Raw genomic sequence first — 20,641 nt, 5'->3', positions numbered from 1 at the left:
ATCGCAGTTTGATTTGAACTAGATTTGAAAATAGGATAATCGATTCTTATAATTACGAACTATTTAATATAATTAGCAACATATCAAGTTATTTTTTTAGCCCATTAAATGAATTAACATATGAACACGTTAAATAACATAAAATGATGTAACGGTTATATATGTATCTATAATATAGGAATGGTAATAATTTAATACATATATTTATTTCTTTATACAATATTTTATGTATATAATTAATTTCGTGATTTTTGTATTATATATGAGCAATATGTCAATATTGAAAAAAGTTTTGAAGAACGTTTCTGAAATCAATGATTAATTAATGTTGGTCCTCTAGACCGGCGAGTAAGTATATTGAACGAGTAAACATATCGATAGGGTAGAATTTAGATAAGTGTCTGAGAACGCGACACGAAGGTTGCATACAAACATCACCCTCGACAATAGATTCTCTGGGGAAGAAAGCGGAGTATCATCCGCGTCGGGGGCCGTGCCGGTGCCATCCTCCGATTCCGCCGTCGATTCCGCCGACGCCGACGCCCCGAGTACAACAGCGTGAAACAGCTGAGCATTACCGAAAGTAGCGTGGAATCTCGCGCATCAGAAGCTCGAATTCCTGAACCGCAATTTCCTTCTCTTCTTCTGTCTCTTTGCTGCGCTACCACCCTCGTTCTCTCTCTCTCTCTCTCTCGTTCGCTCCTCACCCTCTACCTTCCGAAAAGACGAGGCGCCGTCTCATCTCCGTCGCGCCGTTAAACGCTCTCTCCTGCCAGAACGAACGCTCATCCGATTTCCTCCTCCTCTTCCGCGCATCGCGCTTTGTGTTCCGTCGATCCGGAATGAGAGTCGGCTTATTTGCCGACGAACGAGGCGGGACACGGCAGAGACGTCGTTCTATTTTTCGGGATTCGGTTCGTCGGTATTTTGGATTTCCCTATTTATTGCACGGCGTCACGCTTCGATTTTTCCGTTTACGCCGCGCGTTACGCCGCACGAGTTTTCCCATTTGCTCCGCCAAGCGCAATCGGCGCCCGTTTTCTTATTCCGTACCGATATTTCTGAGGGCCAAAGCACATATGACAGTCGTAGTCGTGGACGTAAGTAACACACAAGCTTTGGCGTATCCTGATCTGTCAGGTCGGGGACTATACGACCGTCGTATATCGCTACGCCATGTTATGTGCTTTGACCTTGATTAAATAAAAGTAGAGTGTGGAACAATCGGGGCTATTTCATTGTCAGTATTCATATTTAATGTGTGTGAAAAGTTTCATATCATTTTAACTTTTTTTTTTTTGGAAACTTTATTTTATTACACACATGCTACATGCGCTTTTAATTTATTTTTGATCTTGCAATACCTTGCAATACCCTCAAACTTAATAATATATACGAATATACAAAATTGATTACAATTATTGTGCTCTGAACATATCGAACGGGCAATGTAAATGTCGGAAAATTTTTTGTACTTTTAAACTATTTATGTGCAGGTGTCTATATATATATTTTCCATTGACTTTTGTGGTATTTTTATACTCATTGTCAGTAGGTATTATACTAGTTTCATTTCCTTATCATATATTTATAATTCTATATTGGTCGCGGTTCGGAGATTTCTTTTAGTTTACTTGGAACTATCTGACATTACTTTCGTATCGATTGGAACTTCAGCTATTGTCATGGAAATAAATATCACCAAAAATTCAGCGAGAGTTTCAATTTTATATATGTATACAATCCATGGTGCTTTTGTTATTTCGGTACGCGTTACGTTACGGATTGCGGGATTGGTAATCAAGATAATAGTTCAACAATGAGGTAATTCACGCCGTTGTCGGTTTTATAGGTATTTTATTCTCAACCATGTCATCTCGCTCGGAATTCCAACTCGTTGCCACCTAATTTAAACACGCGACGAAAGTAGCGACCATTAGTACATAGCTCAATTTACTGCGCTATACTGCCGCATCAATACCGCAAGTTATTCCAGTTTGGAACCGGAAAAGCCGGTGTTATGCCTCGATTATGCAAAGTAATGCAACGAAATGTCGTATAGTCGACAATGTTAACACAGGCGGACATCGATATAGTTCCAATCGCGTCAATAATATTGCTTCGTTTGCATCATGTATGTTCTCTAAACTGTAAAAGTAACATTGAAATGTAAAAGTTACGAGTAACATACCGCATAAAAGAATAGAGTTATTTTTTTAATGACAGAAGCTCCATAATATCTTTTTACGAGTGCAGATTTACTATGCTGGCTCCATCTAGCCTTCCAACACGCTTTAAATGCAACAGGAAAGTAGCCTTTTTTTTACGACCCCGTTACATTTACGCGTGCGTTACAGCGCTGCTGTTAATGCGAAGGCGCTATTTCCGACTCGCAGTCCGGTATTCCTCGGACCGGAGAATTAAATTTTTTACGCGTAACGATGCGCTATAACGTCATTCCTTTAGCAAGTCTCGATAAAAATGCATTAACCCATTACTGACCGATCTCTCGCGCATGTGTCCGTGCGCAACGTGCAACACGGTGTGAAAATTTCATCGCTCGTGCGCCGGTATTGTGCCGCAGCCGTCGATACGTAGAAGGTGGGCCGTGCACTATGCACGGCGCCGCTAGTATAACCATTATTGGACAATTAATTGCGCAATGTCAATAATGCAACGCCTACGTTTAATTATAAACAGGGAAAGCGCCCGTGATCGATTTAATTATGTTACCTCGCCATCCGCCAGAAATGGCGATACCAATCGAGACTAATGCGTCGGAAATTGGGTTCAATCAGCGCGCAAAGAGAGATTGGAGAATGAACATCCGGTCTATCTATTTGGATACGACCGACGGTATTCTCGATTTGTCGAAACCACAACAACGTTTTACGATCGGCGATCGCCGATAACCGATTAACAGCCGTTCGCGGTTTCGATCTTAATTATTTCCGCGAGCGAAAGTTCCGATTAAGCTATACGCGATTCTTTTTTTCTCTCGAAAGACTTTTACGATTGATAAATAAATCGCGCGAGAGTTAAGAATTTAAAGTTGAGCTGAAACATTCGTTGGCTAAAAAGAAATTGGAAAAATTGGTCGCAAATTTTTATTCAAATATTTATTCGCAAATATTGCCCGCACGCTGCCATTCTCGCATTACTCAGCGCCGTTCGAGAGTGATAGTTCGAAAGACGTCCAATTGCTTCGCTATAGATCTCCCATCGTGATCCACGTTCCTGATATTATTTCTTTAACGTCAGCACTTTCGTGCTGGTGCGTTTTTCCAGGTCGTCGCGCCGTCGGATAATTCCGGACGATCGTTTTTCCCCTTCACAGTGAAAAGCGCCATGGGAAACGGAATGGATAAGCGGCCGATGTCGTTGACGTTATTCTAACGACAATGATATTGCGTCTCTTCCCTTCGACGCGTTTTGCACCGACAAAGAACTATATATAAAATTTAACATGATTATCTCTCGCAGTAATTTCCCTATTATCCTCACGCTGGCGAAACTCCAAATATGGAGTTTTTACGTTTACACACACACACACACACACAACAGCGTGTTTAACTCTTTTAACAAAGATATTTATTCTGTGCTAAAAGTTGAAGCTGTAATTTTGTTAAAAATTTTGACAATTTGTTGATGTGTAATTTAGCGTGCGGTTTTTGATAATTTTATCGATTTGTGGAACACATAATATTTATATAGTTTTTTTTATAGGCGAAATTTGTATTTTTATTGCGGTCTTTTGCGCGTCTATTAGAAACATTCTGGTTGCTTTACGTGCAATGCGCGTGGTGATTGCGCCGATAAACGAACGGCGAGCATGCAGACGGTGTAACTCGAGGTTATAGCGAAAGAGTAGGGGAGGGGGAGGAATGTTTCGGGGGTATTGTTTCTCACACGTGGTAAACGATATTTGCTTTTTGAGCGGTCACTTTGCCGACCAGTAACGGGCGTATATATTATTTTATGGTTAAAGCCTCTATATAGTTCATCGAAACCGCACACCACGCCGGTTACTAAAAATGTTTTTGTACGTTTGACATGACGGGGTGTTTCTAATTTTGTGTGTCACAAACTTTGTGTCGAACACCTACGTGAAAGATCGCAAAATTATCTATGTAAGAGCCTATTTTTTATTATTTTATTTTACAGAAACTACACGTTTTTTTTTTAACGCGAGACGTACCAACATTATCTATTTCATCCGTTTCATGCCACGCGTTTTATATTTCTCTTTTCTCTTTTCTGTTTTACTCGCTTATTTCTCTCGGTGAATGATTTTCTGATGTTTCTTTTGCCGTTAGATGTCAAGCTGTCAATATCGGACTCATCACAGAGTCGAATTTGCGTTCACGATTTATATAGGATTGGCAACAATCAATCAGCATCGCAGAAAAACGACATCAATGCCTGCGATCTGTCTATATAGATTTTGTTTTTTTTTTCCAAAGAGTCTTGTTTCGTATATGATGTTTTATTTATTTTTTGTCTATATATTATTATTTACTAAACGTCAACGTATATATTTAAAAGTAATATTACGAAAGTTTCAAATTTTCAATAAACGGTATAAAATTTCATCTATAGCATTGCGAAATATTGAGAAGTAGCTTCGATAAATGTCAGGTAACACAATTTTGTTTATAGAATCTCTAAATATTTAAAATTATTGCTATCTGTGTACATTTTCGTTTATTTTAGCACGAAAACAGAAAAATAGCGACGTTGACTCGAGGCTATTTCTTTTCGATTTACCATCTATAAACATAAAGCATAATTGTAGGGATTTTATGCGCTTTAATTCGATTTGATTTGGGAATTTGAAGCGTCAAATCTCGTTTTGATCCCACTCCCGTGTTATTTTAACGTTGTCATCATATTTATATTTAAGCATATCATTGTCGAATACACAATGATTATATATCCGCGCCGCGTCGCATTTGCAATAACGTTAACGCATACACGACGGCATCGACGGTGATGGGGTTGAATAGGGGATCGTTGCAACGGTATTGGCGATACGTGGTCGGCATTACGTAACGAGAGCCCGTTCACGATCGAGGATTTTGCGGCGGAGGGATATCCCGACGAGCGGACGACACGTGAGTGAACGGACCGCCGCGCCGCACGCACGCACCACGAATGCACCGGCGATACAATTTGAGCGATATTCTCTCCATGGCCTGCCAGTGATTCCCACCTGCTCGTATCCCCGCGTGCGTGCGTGCGTGTGCGTGAATTTTGCGCGTGTGTCGCGGTGGGATAGCGGATTCTAACGTTAAAGTAGAAAGAAGAGACGGAGCAGCTTTTTTTTTTATTAGATGTAAATGGAGATCGTAGATCTGATATTAGTAAATGAATTAATGTACGTGAATTGTTCAAAAGAAAGAAAATAGATATTTGTAATGGGTTCCAAATATAAATAGCAGCTATAAATATATTAGAATAGCAACAAGAAATCTCAATTTCTTGCGGTTTTTCTTCCGTATTTATATATTCTGTTGTTTATACGAATAATGTTTGCTTATCTGATAAAATTAGAATCAAATGACAATTTCGTTTTATAAAAAATAATTTTAAAACGTGAGAAAGAGGAACATCTCTTTCTTCATTTTACAAACAGTTTGCACCTTTTCCTCGGTTATTATCAATCACAGAAACCTAAATATACTTTTATATATTCCGCGGCAAATGAATGTAATTAACGTCCGAAAAAATGCAAGTAACTTAAGAAATTGACTTTTTCCTCGTTCCTATCTTCTTCACTCCCTTTTTCTCACGTTAAATCTTAACTTGCCCGTGTGCGCGATGACAACTTACAAGACTATGCACCCGCTGGGAACATCCGCGTATGTCGCGTATATATAGGTATAGCTATAGCGATAACCCGCAGGTCACCGCGAAACATTCTTCAGCGGTTTGATTTAGTGGCCCTCTCAAACTACGCCGCTAGCCCTTTGCCCGCTTATCTAGCGCTGTTCAGAACGTTTGTACCCCCGGCCACCGGGGGGAGGGGGGTTCTACAACCCCCGTTGCAATACACGTCCGTGCCTGCAGTTTACTATACTACGAAACGAATCGGAAGTGTTGCGGAAGTGTTGCGCGCGCGCGCGCGTACGACGATCTAAAGGCGCGTACAAACCGCATGCACGTTTCACGAGAAGAATAAGTTTGCGCTGCTATATACAGACGTGTTCTCGGTTGCACAGAACATACACGTTGCGCGGAATACGGTTTGACCGTCGGTTCTCTAACGCGGACGTATTTCGGAATTACCCTTTATCTCCTCTCCCTTCGAGCACTGACCAAATGCTACTATTTGGCTAACCATTTGGTCAAACGATCGCAAAGAGAATTCAATAACAGTTGATTGAAGAATTCGGCAGCGATGTTTGATCTAGTTTAAAGGTGAGAGACGCGCGTGGTTTTAATAGCAAAGAGAGATGACTGATTAATTTAAAGGATAATTTATTTAAAAGATGTTTTTATCTATTTGACGTTATATTCTCATACATAAGAATTTCACAGTAAATTCTGATATATATGTATAGAAATATAATTTTGAAACAATATTGTTATAATAGCATTTTAACTTTAATTTATTGTAAGTTTGTTTTTTATAATCACGAAGAAAACATGGAGAAAAAAGAGATATGATCAAATTAAGATGAAAATTAACTGAGGACAAAATTCCCGCTTGTATAGATTAACTAATTTAAGCGATCACTTTTAATAATTCAGAGCACGCTGGAGCAACATTTCGGGTTGGTGTGCACGCGCCTTAACGCGAGCTTGTTGCAGACACGGGATGATGAATCGCTCGCTCTATCTCTCTTCTTTAGATCTTATGACTCCGCGCCGTGACGTATATACTGAATCCCGCGGGAGCTCGGGCTCGATAAATAAAGTGGATTTAAGTACGCCATCAAAGCGCGTTCAGCTCTCTGAAAGAAATCATCTTGATGTTACAATTAAGTTCGCCGTATAGTTATCGTCCGCCGTCAGATTTTTCCTCGCCCATACACGTTCGCGAAATCCTTATAGAAGTTAGTCACGCTGAAAACGGCGTGGGTCAGCTTTCAAAAAATACACGAGAACGTATATGTATGAGTGTCTACGTATGTATGAGTAAGAGGCTTCTTCCGCTACGGGCTATCCGACTCCTACCGTATTAATCTTTAATGACTGGACGTCTCTTTTTGACGTGCCTTATTCAATTTTTTTTTACTAAGGTGATAAAAATAAATGACGAGGCAGCAATTTCTTTAGGATCTGAAATTAATTAAATTCGTAAAAATGTAATTTAAAATATATAATTTACGATTTTACTTGATTAAAACTTGATCATCTGTGCATCGGTCTTTCTCGATAGCTATTACGCCCTCCACCCGACGAGGTATGTTTGTAACTAACTTTTAAATTCCATTCAGACGCGAAGTACATGTCAAATTAAGTGGATGAAAAACGTTTTGTTTTACGGTACAATTGACGTCTTTCCGCGCTTGGTTGTACCACAATTTTCTCGCAGATTGCGCCCGTCCCGTGTACGTTCCGTACAGGACGCTTTGTCCTGACATTTCCGTTCAGGCTTATAACAGATCTCGCTCGCTCGCCCGCCTCGGCTGATGGCATATCTATTTCACCGTTTACTCCTAAGGGCGCTACGAGTCCCAGAGTATTAATAAATTGCGCTGCATTGTGCTCCGCTCTATGCCGCGCCGGTTTCCACCTTCGCTTCCCGCACCCCCGTTCTCATCCGTTTTCTAGCTCGTCTTTTTACTCCTGCCCGTGCGCAGCTGCCGCGACGAGTATCTCCTATCGGGATTACCGGCGGCTCGTCGGAGAACGCGAGCGAGAACGCGACGGCACTATCGCTTCCGGAAAGCTACCGGATGGATTTAAGGGATTTTAAGAAGATCGCCAAGGTCGGCGCGGATCGAGGATTTGGCTAACGCCGCGAGTGACGCACGATTCCACCCCACGCTCGAAGGAAACGTTGATGATCATCGCCGGGGAAACTCTAACCGTCTTTCGGCAACTGATTTACCTTGATCTCGCATTCGATCCCGTTACCGAGAATTGCATCGCGAAAATCGACCGAGAACGTTACGCGTATATACATTGTTGATTTTTTTTCATTACGCTGATTTTGTATGTTTTTTTTAATTGACGTCACCTGCAGTCGTTCGGATTGAGTTACTTCGTGATGGATGAATTCGTTCACAATGGAACGTTATACAAAGGCGGCGACGATCTGAAGATTCACGCGGTAGTTTCCACGATAATCGCGCCGGAAACAAATCAGTTCAATTTGCCAACGTCTTCCTATACGCTTTATGGCACTGTCCTCCCTCCAGCTTGGAAGTGAGGCGTTAATGGAGCGGATGACATAGAGCCAGGGAAGCAGGTCGGAGGGGGACTATCACTCATAGGACCGGTAACAAACGCACGGGGAAAACTCTCTTCTGTAGAGTCTCCGAGTCTCCATGACGGTAGAGGATCGCGTCAAAGTTGGGCGCTTTGTCATTTTTAGTAGCGACGACGTGACTTCGCGTTTATGTCGTCACCTTCATGAAGAAAGTCGATCGTTAGTAATATATCTATAGGAGGAAGTCTGCGTAATCGAAAAATCAAAATTTTGAAAACTTATATGATGGGAATATAAAATATTTTAGAACTACTAATAAATGATACCGTATGTATAATGCAGCATAAATTCTGTGACGAATTTTTACCAGAAATGACAGTAAATTACTTTTAAATATTACTTAAATCTCCTACAATATTGATTAAATTTTATGTTTTAATTATAATTTAAAATTTCTTAATTAGGTTAAGTCTAATGTTAATTTAGATTTCTCTGTTACAAACCATTGTCGCAGTAAATCTATCAATTGACTATTTTACGATTTGTCAAAAAAATTTTGCAAACGTGTGAGCTAAAGCGGAGATATAGAGAGTTTTATAGGATACATCGCGTCTCGAGTTTCGAGTTAAATATTATTGGCGACGCCTCGTTTCCGACGGCCGCGAAATAATCGGGAATATTATCAAAATTCCACATGGTCGAGCGAGAATTTCGGTGGGCGCCAGTTCGGCCGCGCTTCGGAAGGAAGACGCCTTCGAGCGAGTCCTTGACCCGCCCTTGTGAAATTTGCGTCACGAAGCCAACAAGCGTGCCGTGCACAAGTTGGACGTAAAATTGCCGGCGGAATACGGAAATATGCGAAACGGGCCTTCCGGCGTCGGTGAAACTGGCGAGGCATGCTCCATCACGTCCGCGGAATATCTTCGAGAGATAGTCTCTCGCATTTCCTTCCGCGCTTCGCTCCTTTTTCGCTAGCGTAGCTCGAAGCTATAGGCATACACGCAAGCCGAAATTTTTTACCACGTTGAAGTCGATTCTTGGCACACAAAAAATGTTAAAGAATTCACAGTTTAAATAAACAATTGAAAATGATTATTTTTCCGTAAATTACATTTCAAACAAAATTAAATTGGGTAAATAAGACCTTAATATATTCTTTTAATCTGTATTTAAAAAAACAACTTATTTATTGGTTGGGTAATAATTAAAATTTGATATAGAGTGTAACATTGCGAGGAAAGTATTAAATGAAAAAAAGATGAAAAAATTTTCAAGTCTCTGAAGTATAGTCTTATTATAAGGTAAGAGCAAGTTCACAGTTTTTCAAATAAACTCACACGATATACATCGCTGTTCCTGAAGAGATAAAAATGGCTAAAGTGAAAGAAGTAGGGCAAGTAATCCTCTTTCACACGAAAGATAACTCGAGATTGAGGGGAGCAAGTGATGCACTTTGCCGCTCTTGGGGCTACTTAGATCCTCGCGAAGTCCGAAGAACGTAGAAGTAGCTGTCTCGAGCTCACCGCGAAAATTTCGGATAAAACTCGATGGTAAAATAACGCGCGCTTTTTCTCTTTTTTCCGAATTGCGCCCGAGTTCCTTGCGAATTGCTCTTCAATTTTCGAGCCGCGCGGCTCCGGAAGGAAGGCGCCGTGGAAGAATTTCAAGTAGGCGACACGTGTAAAGCATTGGCGGCGCAAAAACAACTCCGGGAAGTGATTCTACTTCGTGGCGCGATGCAGTTTTGGTTGATTCCCGTTCCGGCTAAGTTCCGGTAAACTCCGCCGGCGAAAAGTTGCGCCGTTTCGGGGAGCCTTTATGGGATCTTACGACTTCCTCTTGAAGTGTCGGATCGTATCAGAGTAATATGTTGGAAGCTGTGCTTGTAAATCATAGACACATGCCGTTGTTTGCGCAAAACATCGCATCATATACAGTTTATTTAGTGTGAAAGAATACAATGTAGTAACGCAGAGTAAGAGGGACAATATTGTATATCAGTTTTACTCTCTTTTGATCAAATTTAAATTTATTTAAATTTAATTTAAATCCAATGTAAATTCCGTTCTTGTCTTTAAAGCCAGTTAGCCTATTTTGAAAGGTATACTTATCTACGAGAAATAAATAAAAATATATACGACTTAAGAAAATTTTCTAGACAGAAGAGAGCAATTTTTCTTTAGTTTTTTTTACGGAATATTAATATTGAATAGATGCATGAAAATAACGATATCCGACGCTATTAGCTCAACATTATCTGCTTCTATTTTTTGTGACTAATTTTGAATAAATATCGGATGATACAATTAAGATTCGCGATCTCTGAATAGCGGACCAACGATTGGAATAGCTTATTATTATCGATAATCACTTTCATCGACCAAACTGAAACGTCGCCAGTCTATAACGTCGCGTAGTGTGTTGCGCTATAGATATAATTACAAACCGTCTGGCGTTCAATAAGCTGCCAATTATCTCTAATGGATCGCGTTAAACTTCTAAAATGAGAGGCAATGTTATAGCGCCGTCGTGCATGTCGTTCGTTATAATGTTAAGGTGGTCCTTTCGTGAGAACAAGTATTAGATAGGTACCTATATTTGATATATGTTAAATATACAGTAATAAGGGGCATGTGTACGAAAAATCAAGTGAGGTTACCGACACTTTACAAGAAATAAGTCATTCTAAATGTGCGTTCGCGGAGCGTGCCATTGTCATTCTATCCTTGTTTACATCTAATGAACGAGAAAGATAGAACGATGCAAATCGCCACGTCCGGGGTTTTCAACGAATAATACACGTACTTAGCGATCAGATGAATACATTATTCGCATGTCTTAAAATATTCCCTGAAGTTTTCGGATTTCGTACATACCTTGAAAATAAGGGCTTACCGAATGTTTTGCGCTCTGATATATGAGGTTAAATAAGTAGTGGATCCACGCGCATATTGCTTTACTCGTACTGTCATGCCTGACCTAACCTAAATCGAGTCGTTGTGATATTTTTTTAATTAGTAAATAATTAAATACGATTAAATCGTGTGTGTAAAATCATGTTATATTATTATAATTATTGGGATGTTGTGTAATGTTTGTCAATATGTTTGTTTTCAATTATATCTCATGACGGACTGTTACTTGACCAGCTGGGTCCGCGAAAGGACCACCTTAATTGTCGATTCAGTAATCTCTGCTCGCTAAATCCAAAAACAAAAGTTTTTGATACTGAATGTTATCGACAAATAATATTTGAAAAATCAATTATCGACGCTTCTGTTACTGATAATTTTATCCTTATTTGATATAGCGAAAGAGTTTCTATATCCAATTCATTCTTAATATTGTTAACGTTAATGAAGCATGCTACCGAAATTACATATAACAAATAATAATTTGTACTAATTGTACTAATAAATGTAATATTATCTGAAAACATATAATTTTTCAATAATATACTTCCATAACTTGTATATCAATTTAGTTCTACATTATTTTACATTATTATTTGGCGTTGTTAGATTAACAAAAAAAGAAATTGCAATGGATGTCTCATGGGCGAGCAGAGCGCGTCGGGGGAAATATTTATAGTCTGCAGAAAACACCGCGATGAATGTAGTCGAGATTTAGCAAGTTCCGCCATATAATTCAGGAACGACACTTCGGGAGTTACCGCCAAACTTGTATGAGTCGAAACGATATCGAGTCGCGCAAGACCATCGAAACGCCATCGTGAAGTCGGGAGAGGGAAATTTGCGAGCATCACCTTTTTGCCTCTTCATGTTTACGTTCGCACGAGGACACGATGCCGGTTCTCTCGAATCACGCTTTCGAAGTCAGGAGAATAAGAACGCTTCGTTTCTCTGTTTCAGATCGGCGCCCTGAAGAATTATTACCTCTTCTCTCACAAGCGACTGCACAAGAGATCCCTCACCGCGAGCGAATCGCATCACAAAGCGCTCAGGGATGAGCCACGGGTAAGTCGACGCATCTTTGTATTCTGCTAATTAAGAGACATTAATTACGAGATGCACGCGGGAACAAGATTTTGCTTTATACTCAAAGAGAATAAGACGCGATGTTTACGCGAGTCGTGGTGGATTTACTAACGAGGTCTGTGAGACGAAGGAAAAATTTAATCAGCTTGCCAGTTATCGTACCAAGGACTTTGTTCTTATTGTATTAAGGGCTTTGTTCTTGGGCAAAAATAATTATAATTAACATAAAATTTACGCGTGAGGAACGAAATGATGGAACGTGCAGTCGTAAGAGACAGAAACATATGTACGAGTAATTAGGGTAAAATAATTATATATAATTGTAAATATATACATCTTGCATTTAAAAGCAGGCGTCTTACAAATTTATTGGACAGTTGACGCGTTAACGATTTGACATCTTATACGATTATATAACGATCATTTCGGGCAGAAAATTCATTGCCACGAGTGCCGTTAAATCACTCGGTAAAACTTGAACTCTTCACGATCGGTCAGCGCAAAAACGGCCTGCGTTTCGACAAACAGCTTAATTGGCCGATTTCGCTCAAGGCACGTTATCGCGCGCGCGACAAATGCACGTTCTGGCAAGTGAACTGAATGTTTGTCCTATACGAAAGAAGTCTATGATGGAATTGTAAAATTAAGGTTTATATACAAATGTGACAATGTAATAATTTTCTGAAGATAAAATATAATATTGATATTAAATGATTTTTGTGATAATCAAATTGGTCAAATGCATATTTGCACCAATTTTTTTTTTAAATATCTATTGATTTTAACTTTACGAAATTGTTATAATCGCGCTGTTTAATTTTATCGGGGAAAAAAATGCTGTTTTATTTTTGCAATAGAATTGGGATAAGAGGAAGGACATTGGAAAAAAATATGGAAACAGTCAATGGAACCTGCAGAAAAAATGCAAGAAAGGATCATGAATTCTGTATTGAGATGTTTTGAAAACAAGCTATGCAATATGCGTTGCATAAACAGTCACATCATAAAAATGTTGTCTTTTTTCTCAGTATGTGTATAGCTCTTGTGTTTTCAAAAAATCATTTTCCCGTTTACATGCAATTTTCTATCACTAAATATTCTGTCACTGTGACAGAATATTCAACGGTAACGGTACACCTCACACAAAAGGGTCGCGAAATGTGCCTTCCATTTTCGATTGACCAAAAAAATGTTTTTGTTTGGTTCTGGTCTAAATTTTAATTAGCGCTGTGGTAAAACTTTGAACTTTAGAAAAAATTCATAGGCAAGAATAGAAATTTGTTTTACAACTTCGTCAAGCGAGATATACTTTCTTATGACAGTAAATTAATTGGTTTTAACATTTAATCCAATAATTCTAACGTGCAATGTGTATTTTTCCAAATGTTATTATTTCTGATGAAAAGAAACACGCTTACGGTAATAAATCATAAATCCGTCATAGCCCTAAATAGTTTATAAAATTTCGTCCCTGCACCTGTAGATTTTTTCCGAATTTTTTACTATAATATCACTTTAGTACTCGCGCGGGAAATACCTGGTGGTCGCTTTAAGTGCACTCTCGGTGAAGCCTCGACGTCCCTTCTCTCACGAGGACGTGGCAAAATATCTCACTGTTTCGAGAGACAATATTGTCGCCGCGTTTTCCGCCATTGTCTCCTCGTCTCGATAAGCTTCTTCTCGCGGGTGAAAATTACGGAGTGGTAGGGTAGACGAAGCGCGGTCGGAAAAATATCGCGTCGAAGAGAGAGAGAGAGAGAGAGAGAGAGAGAGAGAGAGAGAGAGAGAGAGAGAGAGAGAGAGAGAGAGAATGGAGGAACGAGAGAAAGAGAAACAGGGAAATGCAGATCTTCGCATGCATCGCGGGGGAGCGCGCGATATAGCATTAATTATGAGCTGCGCTCGCAGGGAACACGTTATCGCGGGGAAAATGCCATTTGCACGGGGCGAACGTGCGGGGGGTAATTTCCGCGCGAGATACATTTTTTTCGAACGTCCCGCGCTCAGAGATCGCCGGGATTTATGGCGGGCAAAGCCACGGATATACGTGACCGGGAAATCTCTCTCGTTCTCCCGGCGATCGTGACTGGCTGCTTATTAATTGTGCAGCACGCTTAGTTAACCGCTTAATTGTTCGTTAAAAAATAGACGAGCGGTGTGTTTCATTTTGCACTTGCTCATGTTGGAAAAATGTCACGCGGCTCATATCGTATATCAATACAAACGAAACAATTACTGCGAATGAGACATAATAAATTATTGTTGACACCTTATTTCTTTTATTAATTTTTCTCACGTATATCTCGAAATGTCTTATTGTATTATTTGAAAACCCGCTTCTCTGAAATATTGAAGGAAAGTAAGTAATTATACATAAAAAAATGTTTCACGTTTATGTGTGTACTTTGAGATTTACAGCTTTCTTTATTAGTATTATTAGATAAACTGATTGAATTTGAAAATTAAAATTCCGGGCTATATATCTATAATTTTTCTTTGAAAGATAGCTTGCTATCGGGATGACGATTTATATGTCGGCGTTTAAATTTTATTTAGTTTTTCATGAAGAAGTAACCGGATATTTCACGTCCAGCGAAACAACGAGTGACTCGATAGTTTATTCGTTCGAAACATCATATATAATATTTACGTTACACACAATGTATCTATATCTACATAAAATATAATATTTGCATTTCAATAGAAATTTATAAATATTGGTAATTAAAATTAACTGTAAACAGTTGCAAGCTAACTTTTACTTAATTAGTGATCACAAAAGCTTTTTTATAAGTTAGAATTCTTTTAATACGTGTACTTGATATTTTGACTTCTATTCTATCCATAACTGTTTATAATTCATAAGAGAATACGGCAACATCTGCTATACTATTCTACTGCACGACTGCCATAACCGTTTGATTTTAAGGGACTTTTAGCATGTTCAATAATCGATTTGGCACAGCACGTGTACGAAATTCTTATCTTACACTCATTGTGTTAGTTTGAAAATTTCAGAAATTTCTGCATTGGCGCGCGCTTTCAATAAATACGATCAAACTAACTCGGTTGATTCCGACGTATTTGGAGCCTCGCCAAAATTACGTGAGGTTCGTGAATCTGTCGCCGCGTACCGGGCACAATCGCATTGCGTGTCCGGCTCCAGCACGACGATATGAATGAAACGGGAGAAATGCGGCGCGCGCTAGAATTAAAGCTCGTTCCCCGAGGCGGTGATTGTTCGATTTATGACCCTCGATTAAGTCAATCTGCCCCGGTGAATTTTCCACGCAGATCGCAGCGTCGCAATATAGCTGTGTGGCCAATCAGTGGGATGATAAACAGCGGTGGTGTTAGGAGTCGTTTTTATATCTTAAAAAAAGGATTAAAAAACAATTTTATTTTTCTTTCTCTCTCTTAATTGAAATTTACTGTCTTTTATTTAAATTTTTCTGTTTAATTATCGACAAAATAATTTTTTCAAATAATACCAAACATAATGATGAACATTATACATTTTGTAAAAATATAAACATTATAAATTTAAATTTTCATAATTTTATAAAAGTAAATAGATAAAGGTGATGATGATTTAATGGGTGTATATACCTATAGATATTGCTAATAAGTGCATGGTTTTAATTTAAATCGTAATTCCTTTAATATTTCTGAATATAGCATAAAAACTTATAATTACGTGTAATTAATAATTCTTTATTCAAAGGCACTAAACTTGCCTTTTGTACACGGAGAGAATTTTTTCTTATATTTTACCCTTAAAATCACTACAAACTTGGGATAACTTGGCAACCAAGAAATTTTTAAAATATACAAAAGACATTTTACAAACAATGTGATAAAAATTACCAAGCAGATTGGTAAATTTTGAAAAATTTTTGAAATTTTCTAGATATATTTTAGTAAAATTAATCAAACATATTTTATATTTTAATGTAATAGATATTAATATTTTGTATTATGGTGGATATTAATCAGAATAGCTCGCATAAAATTCTTGGTGGTACATGTTGTCTTACAACTACCATGATTTCAGGGTAAGTTTTAAGAGAAAATTCTCTCCGTGTACTTTTTGATATAACTTGCCCAATTATATAATCAACATATTTTGTCCGGCAAAAAATCGACTGATGATATACCTTACCGTTGAAATATTTCGTCGGACACCTCGGAAAATTTGCGACCGCGTTACCGGTTTACATCAGAGCATGTAATGTCGCGTGGGGAACTTATAAGGCCGGTTTTCACACGCAATGATTGGTGGCGCCAGGCCGCGTCAGTCGACTAATGCCAGTAAAAATGCAAGTGTAAACACTTGATGCAAACTGACGCTAGTAATGTGGCGTTTACTGGCGGTTATTGGCCAAAGCATATAACCTTAAAATTTGAGGTTATATGGTTGTTGTCATTTACTGTGTGTTTAATAAATGTTAAATATTTTCTATATTATACGCCAATCACTGTGTAAACACTTGTGAGTTTGCCAGTTGGTTCTGGCGTCAATGAATGCCAGTCAGTTGGCGCCACTAATCATTGCGTGTGAAAACCGGCCTTTAGTGCAACGACGTGAGAGATACATAACAAAACGTATTCTGGCGGCTAATGGCTTTCGGGTCGGTGTCCAAGTTATTCAAGTTTATAGCGCCACGACGTAACTCGAAGTCGATCATATAGAACCCGGTGGTGCAAGAAAAGGTTCGCTACAGAATCCGGTATGCTTTCGGTTGCAGGTGCACTGGTTTCAGCAGCAGCATGAGAAGAAGCGCAAGAAGCGCGACTTCGGTGGCGCGTCCTACGCGTTCACCGATTACCAGCCCTTCCACCACGGCTTTGGTCCGCGTCCGCGGCAGGCCGCCCTGTTCCACCGCCAAAGAAACAGAGGCGTGCCACTTCAAAACCTGTTCACGGATCCGCTCTTCAAGGAACAGTGGTACCTGGTAAGTAAATACATCTCGCGCCGTACAGACCGCCGCGACAGGATACGTGACGGGAATCGAACGAGAGAACTTTACGCGGTATCTAAGTCGCTCGACACTTCCGACTATTTCTTTCTCTTTCTCGAGAAGAGTCTATCGATGATGTCAGTTCGGAAAAATTTTTACGTTTATCTTATTTTCTGGCATTTTCTGATAAGAGAAATAACACATTGTAGCAATTGAAAATTATAATTGACGATGTACCTAACCCAGGGCATATTTTTGTATAGCTAATCGATGTTGTTTATTTTAACTTGAAGCAATGATAAAAGTAATGATAAAAATTATAGATATAATAGCACACGGAAAGAACGGTTTTGCTGAAGTATTTAAAAATTTAGCTAGATACAGATCTGAAAATAATTTACACCATCAAAATAATTCTAGTAGGTCGTTGAAGTATGATGCTGTAAAGAATTTTGACATTTTAGCAATCAGTTTGAGTGTTCTACATAATTATTTTGATGGTGCAACAAAATTATTTTCGGGTTCTTCCAAAACCGTTCTTTCCGTGCAGTAAGAGCATCAATATCCCGGCATAAACTTTCCTACCGCCGCGTCATTTTGATTAGGCGACATCAATCTACGGAAAATATCACAAATCTTCTTCAGTTATTAAATTAGTCGTTCTCAATCTTGACGTATCTCATTAATTAGACTAGAGATCGCATCTCGATTTTTAGCTGTGTCTACCGAATTATTGCATATCTTACACTGTAATAATCGAGAGAACCGCAGCGGCGTTTACATTGCGACTCGATGCACTTAAACGAGGTACATATCTTGCGCAAAACCCTCACATAACTCGCATAACTCGGCTCGCGTAATCGTGAGCGAGTAAACAATTATCGCAGTAATGCATGGTTCGGCGGGTCCCGTACAAACAGTCAATCAGCGTGTTTGTTATCCGATTAGCGGCCGCGACTAATGCGATCTTATTGAGCGAGAGCCCGTCGAATCGATCGACGGGCCCGGGCCGGCCTGAGATTTTATCGAAAACAACGCGCTTGAGGTTGTTTTAGACCTCTCTTCCACTTCACGATTCTGTCAGGCGGAACGTTGCACTTCCATTCCAATCGCGTGGCTTAATCGCTCCAAATTAATCTTCCAGACTGATCATCCTGACGCATTAAACGCGTTAGAAAGATCGTGTTTCGTTATTTAAAATGTTCAAGAGATTATACCTTTAATTCTACGTTAATTGTACATGTTATCTGCAATTACGAGTTATAAATTAAAAGTATAACTACGTCCTACGTAAAAGATTATTTATATCTTGTAAATTAACACTAAGGATTTTACCACAGTGGTTAGTTGGATTGAGTAAAAGTCTTTGTTGTTTGGAAAATTCCAAAATTTCTTTAACAACATTGAAGTTGCTATATCTACTTGAAAGAGCTCATGCATTTTATGTTCCATCTCCGTTAATTTAAATATATAATTTATAAACGTATGTGAAATATACATTTTATAACGTATAAATATACAAGATTAATTTTTTAAATAGTGAGAAATATATTTTAGATAACGATGGAAAATGGTTAAACGCGAGAAATCAGACTTTTCTGTATAAGAGCATAAATCTCGACACTTAGTGCATCGTGCGATCCCAGACTTGGTACTTATTTCTCGCGCGAACTAGGCGGACCTTAATGGAGCCGTTGTGCTGCACACGCGTATTCTTGCGGAACCAAGTAAGCAGCTTATAACGTGCAGCCGTGCCGTCTAGAACAGCAGCAGAGTGGTGAGAAACAGCGAAAGCGGGTAGAGCTCTTTTGGCAGGCTCGCCCCCGATATATCCGGCAGAAATTTTTCTCTCTCTCTGGTTCTCCGAAGCGCGTTGCCCGCGCCAGCGCGGCGTCTCGGCCTAAGTTGTGTCGAGATGTTCTCGATTATATCGAGTGTCCCAGCTTCTAACTGTTCTACTTTCATCGGCGAATGTCCGAGAAAACGTAAGGAACATCCTCGATTGCCTGTTCTTGCGGATGCTGTAGGTAGTTACCGAGGGTAGTTTTACTTTGATTCTTAATTCCCTTACGGGAAATCTTAGCCTTCGTTTTGTTTCAAGTTATACTTTGGCAGTATTTTAATTCGAGAAAGAATAAAAAAAAGAAGTATAGAAGCTCAAAGCTGAATATCAAAAAGTTAGGAGGGGAAATGGGGGTGCATAAATTTTCGCTCCAAAGGGAGAAAACGGGCTTCAAATTGATCAAAGAATCAAAGATGAAAGAAAGTTCCGAAAAACCTATATGTATTTATCAGCGATGCTGCATTATATAGGGCACTCCGCTACGCGAACGAGATTGAACGAGACGAAAGCTGCAAAAATAAATGTAATTTTTTTTTTCGATATGAGGAATAAACAAATTCAGTTTGCGCAACGGCGCACTTACAAAAATACGTTTCCGCACTCTCCTTTTTCCTTCGTTTATTCCCGACGCAAGGAGAAAAGTTTACATTTCTCGCTTTTGACGTGATTCGATGTGGTTGTAGCGATCGCGCACGCGAGAGAGAGAGAGAGAGATTTGATTTGATTTGATTTTATTTTATTTTATTTTATTATACCCAAACCTAAGCTATAGGGCAAAGATACAAAATAGCAAAGACATAGAATGCAATATAATATAAGCTCCGAAAAAAAGTAGAAACAAGTAGAAGCAATAACATGATAGTAATAGAAAGAAAAGCTTAGTAACAACTATATTGCATCCCATTGTATTACTTAAAACTAATGTTTAACTACAAAAAAGAAACGCAAAAGCAAGGCAGAAAGCAACTTAAAGTATAACTTAAGAACTAATTGAAAATACATAACGCAACTTAAGCTAAGATAGTAATATGTATAACGCAATAACGCAATAAACTGGATTATCTGATTAGACACTGATAACATTACACTGATGCAATTCGCATACAGAAGGCCAAAAGTATACTAAACAGGTTCAGATATAAATAAAAACGAGCGGAGAAGATTCTTGAAGGATGCAAGAGAAGATGCTGTTGTGATGTTACTAGGAAGGGAATGCCAAAAATATATCGCTGAGAGCTGAAAATAATTTCTATAGGTTACAGTTTTATGAGCATCAGGTATATGGAAGATTTGAGCTGATGAAGTAACAAGTCGGTCAGATCTCTTAAGTGATGAGTCAGGGGCGGTAAATAGTTCACGTAAATACATATAGGCGATCGCATATGAAAAATACGATACATCTGGCATCCAAGAAAGTATAACCGTCTGTTCTCGACAGTGAGCCATCCCAATTGACGTC

General features: G+C 39.0%; 1 protein-coding gene across 3 annotated transcripts in view; it reads left to right on the top strand.

Annotated features, from left to right (window-relative positions):
- The window catches only part of Fur2 (furin-like protease 2), a 348,856-nt gene that overhangs the window by 311,688 nt on the left and 16,527 nt on the right, over positions 1–20,641 (top strand). For all 3 annotated transcript variants that reach the window (XM_077419570.1, XM_077419571.1, XM_077419572.1), the window contains 2 exons: positions 12,253–12,357; positions 17,127–17,333. In XM_077419570.1, the coding sequence (XP_077275696.1) occupies positions 12,253–12,357; positions 17,127–17,333 (312 nt within the window). The remainder of the gene's footprint in view (positions 1–12,252; positions 12,358–17,126; positions 17,334–20,641) is intronic.

The sequence above is a fragment of the Temnothorax americanus genome, unplaced genomic scaffold, assembly GCF_048541705.1.
Source record: "Temnothorax americanus isolate GAGA-0224 unplaced genomic scaffold, ASM4854170v1 Scaffold56, whole genome shotgun sequence".
Taxonomy (NCBI): Eukaryota; Metazoa; Arthropoda; class Insecta; order Hymenoptera; family Formicidae; genus Temnothorax; species Temnothorax americanus.
Note: the sequence above shows the minus strand (reverse complement) of the source record. Positions and strands in the feature narration are given on the sequence as shown.